Here is a 6000-nt window from a genome sequence, read left to right on the forward strand (position 1 = left end):
TTCTATATCCTCCTCTTTTTTCCTTATGCACACTTTCTAATGGTTAGGTCATTCATAAGTATGCCTTCAGTTATCCAAATACTCCAAAGTCATTGTTTATATTCAGTGCTAACAAACATACTAGTAAGCTATCCCACCTGGATATTCAGAAGATGCTTTCTCCACAAAGTGGCCCAAACATCTGAATTCTCAAATTCAATTTGTGATGACCATCTATCCAACTCTGTCTCCTTTCTCCTTCACTGACCACCTCCTTCACATCTAAGTTACTGAGTCTTAGTGACTCTACATTCTGATTTATTTCTCTCTTTTTTTCTCTTCTCATCACGGGTGACCCCATGGACTGTAGCCCGCCAGGCTCCTCTGTGGGATTTCCCAAACAAGAATACTGGAATGGGTTTGCTAGTAGTAAATTACACCAGAGAGACCAGAGCGTCACATGAATTTGAATCAACTGGAGGGAATTTTTGAAATGCAGATTGTTGAGCTTCATTCTTGCCCTCTTGAACATACATTTACAAAATACTGCATAATCTGTATTTTGTACAAATATTTCACCAATTTTGATGTGTATTCTGATTTGAGAACAATTCAATAAGAGTGTCAGCTCCCTAATTAGTATTCCTGACACTAGTTTCCCTCCCCCACAGAGTTTTTCTACACTACCAAATATTTATTTTAAAAAATATAATGTGGGTCCTTGTATTAAAAATTCCAAGTGCATGCCTTCTGTCTGACAAAGTTCAAGATCTTTCACATGACATCCAAATCATTTTGTAATAGTTCAAATTTCTTTTCCCTGGAATCTCATCCATATCCTAGACAGAATGTCCCTCACACATTCAGTTATCTCCATAAATTTAGCTAATGTTTACAGTCTTTTTCTTTTTTTTTTTCTAATTTTATTTTATTTTTAAACTTTACATACTTGTATTAGTTTTGCCAAATATCAAAATGAATCCGCCACAGGTATACATGTGTTCCCCATCCCGAACCCTCCTCCCTCCTCCCTCCCCATACCATCCCTCTGGGCCGTCCCAGTGCACCAGCCCCAAGCATCCAGCATCGTGCATCGAACCTGGACTGGCAACTCGTTTCCTACATGATATTTTACATGTTTCATTGACAGTCTTTTTCTTTTCTCTATATCCTTTCATTCTCCCACATTTTTAATGCAATAAATGCATTTTCCACTACACCAATTTCCAAAATTAGTTTCCATTGCTATTTGTTGTTGTTGTTTAGTTGCTATGTTGCGTCCAACACTTTGTGACCCCATGGACTGTAGCCTGCCAGGCTCCTCTGGGGGATTACCCAAGTAAGAATACTGGAGTGGGCATGCTAGTACTAAATACATTTAAGGCACTCTGATAAGTGTATGACTTTGTTTCAACTACATTCTCCCAATACTCTTTTTATAAAGCTTACATCTACTTGGGCTTCCCTGGGGGCTCAGAGAGTAAAGAATCTACCGGCAATGTGGGAGACCTAGGTTCGATCCCTGAGTTGGGAAGGTGCCCTGGAGGTGGGCATGGCAACCCACTCCAGTATTCTTACCTGGAGAATCCCCATGAAAAAGCCTGGGGGGATACAGTCCATGGGGTCATTTACATCTACTTATATCTTACATTTATTGCATTTCATTTCAGGGAGCATGGATCCTAAAAATGCAACACTGCTGTCAATGTTTGTTCTCACTGGACTTCCCCATCAATTGGAGTGGCAAATCCCCCTGTTCTTGTTGTTCTTGGTGATATATGTCATCACCACTGTGGGAAACCTTGGACTAATTTATCTTATCTACAATGACCCTCATCTTCACATCCCCATGTACTTATTCCTTGGGAGTTTAGCCTTTGTGGATTCTTGGATATCATCCACAGTGACCCCCAAGATGCTAGTCAATTTTTTTGCCAGGAGTAAAATGATATCTCTCTCTGAATGCATGTTACAATTTCTTTCCTTTGCATTTGGTGGAACCACGGAATGCTTTCTGCTTGCAACAATGGCATATGATCGCTATGTGGCCATATGCAAACCATTACTGTATCCAGTGATTATGACCAACAAACTATGCATCCAGCTGTTAGTCTCATCATTTGTAGCAGGGCTTATTCATCCCATGATTCATGTAGGTGCTTTGTTCAGGTTAACCTTCTGTAAGTCTAACATAATACATCACTTTTACTGTGACATCATGCCATTGTTTAGGATTTCTTGTATTGACCCTTCAATTAATGTCCTAATGGTATTTATTTCATCTGGGTCAATACAAGTGTGCAGCATTATGACTGTTCTTGTCTCTTATACATTTGTTCTACATACGGTTTTGAAAAATAAGTCTGTACAAGGCATAAGAAAGGCCTTCTCCACCTGTGGAGCCCACCTCCTATCTGTCTCTTTATACTATGGGACTCTTCTCTTCATGTATGTGCGCCCTGGATCCACACAGGCAGATGATCAAGATATGATGGATTCTCTATTTTACACTGTCATAATTCCCTTGTTAAATCCAATCATCTACAGCCTGAGAAATAAGAAAGTCATAGATTCACTGACAAAAGTATTAAAGAGAAATATTTAGATCTCATACTATTATCAGTTCTTTTTTTTTTTTTTTTTACTGATAGTCACAAAATTGTGCAGATTATATGTGGTTCAGATTGGGTTAGGGTTCAAGGTTTTTTACAGTTATAATTAGTGTTTTGACTCAAGTTGTTAGCACTAACATACTCCTTAAGATATTCATGTATACTGTTCAAAAACATAAGGAAGTTTCAACAATTTTCATGTCACATTAGAATAATTGAAGCAGGAAACAAAATATTTTACATACTTGTGTATTTTATAATGTAGATTTATAAAATGATTAGGCACTGAAATAATAATGTTCCTCTAATAGGATTTGACTCTGTTGTCTTTGATAGTAATATAGCTGCACAGCCTGGAGACTCAACTGCATATAAATCCACAATGTATGCAGTGTGTTTGAATCAAATGGTGTAAATCACAAGAATTCTGCTGCAAACCAAAAGGTCTTTCAGTCCACTTTATTTGGGACATGGTGAATTCCCCCATCACCATGGGGATTCAACAGTCATATACCAGAGAGAAATAAAAAGAAATGGGAAAAGCAATGAAGAAAAATGAGAAGCAAGTTAAGACAGTGAAGGGAGAGTCAAATGTTAAGAGGATGCTCTTAGCCCAGTCATTGTCCATGAGCAACAAAAAGAGGGAATTGGCTCTCACTGTCTATGATGTCACTTCCCAGTTGTCCCTGTATTTTGTAGGATAATCTGAAAACCTTCACTAATTAGAAAGCTAGATGAGACTGCAGAATTTAATTGGGATGGGCTTAAAGAAGAAAAGTGGCACAATAGGAAGGAAATGGTCAATCTTGCTAGATTTTTTAAAGGGAAACTTTTAAAATGAATCAATAATATATAAATCTTTCTGGCATGCAGTGTTTACATGATTTTGAGTGCATATTACAAAATTTCAAATAACGTTAACTTGATATAATGCCATAGTGCCTAGTGGGTGGCTGGAAAAGACAAAAAAATGAGCAAGATTTTGGATATTTTTGTGTCCTCAAGTCCTTTAACATTAGTTTTCATCTCACTCTATACTCTAAGTACAATGAGAGACCTATCTTTGGGTCCACTCCTGACTTTCCTTTTACAACACTGAAATTCCGTACACCTACTTACTGATGCACTGAGGACCTTATCCTACAAGCTATCTGCCTCTGTCTTTTGCAAAACTTTCCTTTTATCATGTTGGTACTCAAAAGTCCTAAACATAGTTGCCAGGTTATACTTCATAGACAGAACTATGATTAAATCATATCCCTTTTCAATAACTTTTAGAGGATTGACATTGCCGATGGATACTGTACAAATACAGTATTTGTATTTAGCTCGGTAGATGTAGTCATGCATATATTTATTTGTTCATGTGTATGTCCAGATTACATGAAATACGTATACATACATTCATAGACATCTGTATCTATATCCACACCCCCTGTATTACATCTTTCTAACTTACTCTATCACTATTGCATATCTTTCTATCTCTACCTCAACCTCCATTTCTATCCTCCTGATTGCTCCCTGATTTTCTCACCATCTATTATATGGTCCTTTCAAATAATATCTTGGTTTAACTCAGAAGTCACTGACCCCACAATTCTCCTAATGGACCTTGTCTTATACCCAAAAAGAGTTTCAAAAAGCTTTCCAAACACCCTGAAGTTACACAGCTACATGCATTTGCTAATACAAGTCTGTCCACAGAGAATATACACTGTTTATTGACAATACATTCATCTTTATTTACAACTCAAATGGTGTCCTTAATCCAAAGCTTTTCTCATATATTACAGCATTCATAATGCATTTCCACATTATACTGAAGAAGATAGCAATGTTTAGTCAGTTCTTTCATATTTCTTAGGTCACATTTGATCTTCTGTTGGTTGGCCAAAAAGTTTGTGTGGGTTTTTCAATAACACCTTAGAGAAAAAACAAAACAAACTTTTTAGCCAACCCAATATAATACTTATTTGGGGACCACAAGCTTCTTTTTTTTTTTTAATATAAATTAGATGTCTTAGTCTCTATCTTTTGCAGTAATGAGCATAACTTTGCAACACTGCAGCTTACACACATGAGGTCTTGAATAAGTATCTCTGAAATATTTATAAAATTGAGCTGAATATGACAGCACAAATACATAGAGTGCAGTAAGAATATATCACTCATTTTTAATCTTGCAGTGAGCCCAGGAGACATTGGGGCTTAGATGGCTACAGCACACAACTCATATTCTTCTTTAATGATAATTGCAAGCATTACGCACATAAAGTTACCTATATTCTTGTTCTTTTTATCATTATGATTGGCTCCTGGGATAGACTATAGCATATATCAAGGAGAAGCTATTCAGTTGGATGCTTGGTTTAAACACCTGTTTGGTTTAAACATTGGTTTAAAATATACAAGCATTAAAAAATATAATTATCCTATCATTTGAAGGTCCACTTCACAAGGCTAGACTGGGTGATCTGCCCTTTTTTTGTTCCCAAAAGGGATATTCCCAAGCCCTTGGACAAAGAATAGAAATGGATCATAATTTAGCTGCTTTTACTTTTTTCCTAAGAAAATCTATGTTATTGAATATATCTATATTTAAAAAATTTTGTTGTTGTATAACAGTCTCAGTGTACTGATGCTTTAATGCGAGCTGTCTTGATTTTACTTGTTCATTCATTATTACAATCCCCAAACTGGATTGATAATACAAAAGCTACTATCTTCTGCCATCACAATGGTCTGGTTCGCTAAATGACCTTCCTTTGAATCAGCAGTCTGATGTCACACTATGGCGATACGAACAAAGTCTATTACTTCTCAAGACTTACTTTAGATTGGGTGAGTACAGAACAGACGGTTGGGGTCCTCTCAGAAGCTCAGAATTCCTGTGCAGACTTCTCTTTTATATGCCTGGTATATAGATTCCTCTGCTAGTTCTTATCCTTTAGTGCAATCACAAATATTTTACTTTATGCCTTCCACAAATTCACCAAAATCCCTAGTTCATAGATGTGATCTAATTCTCACTTCTTTTACAGACATTTCTCATCTTTGAACTTCATTTCTGTCACTTTAGTAGCATGTTGAACTCCCCAGGTCAGTAGGTGCCCAATATGCTACTGTAGAAGAGTAGTAACTCCAGAAAGAAAGAAGAGGCTGAACTAAAGTGAAAACAACACCCACGTGTAGATGTGGCTGGTGATGGAAGTAAAGACCCATGCTGTAAAGAACAATATTGCATAGGAACCTGGAATGTTAGGTCCAAGAATCAAGGTAAATTGGAAGTAGTCAAACAGGAGATGGCAAGAGTGAACATCAACATTATAGCAATCAGTGAACTAAAATGGATCAGAATGGGGGAATTTAATTTAGATGACCATTATATCTACTACTTTAGGCAAAA

At 36.8% G+C, this 6000-nt stretch overlaps 1 protein-coding gene across 1 annotated transcript; it reads left to right on the forward strand.

The window, feature by feature from the left end:
- The first annotated feature begins 1654 nt into the window (after positions 1–1654).
- On the forward strand, positions 1655–2861 carry LOC109563971 (olfactory receptor 5H2-like). The gene has a single exon (XM_019967479.2). It carries the CDS (start codon positions 1655–1657, stop codon positions 2582–2584), a length of 930 nt encoding a protein of 309 aa, XP_019823038.2. The 3' UTR covers positions 2585–2861.
- Positions 2862–6000: the final 3139 nt, after the last annotated feature.

The sequence above is a fragment of the Bos indicus genome, chromosome 1 (genome assembly GCF_029378745.1).
Source record: "Bos indicus isolate NIAB-ARS_2022 breed Sahiwal x Tharparkar chromosome 1, NIAB-ARS_B.indTharparkar_mat_pri_1.0, whole genome shotgun sequence".
NCBI lineage: Eukaryota > Metazoa > Chordata > Mammalia > Artiodactyla > Bovidae > Bos > Bos indicus.

Coding starts and splice junctions, on each gene's coding strand:
- LOC109563971 (XM_019967479.2), top strand. CDS start 1,655: ATGGATCCTAAAAATGCAACACTGCTGTCAATGTTTGTTCTCACTGGA.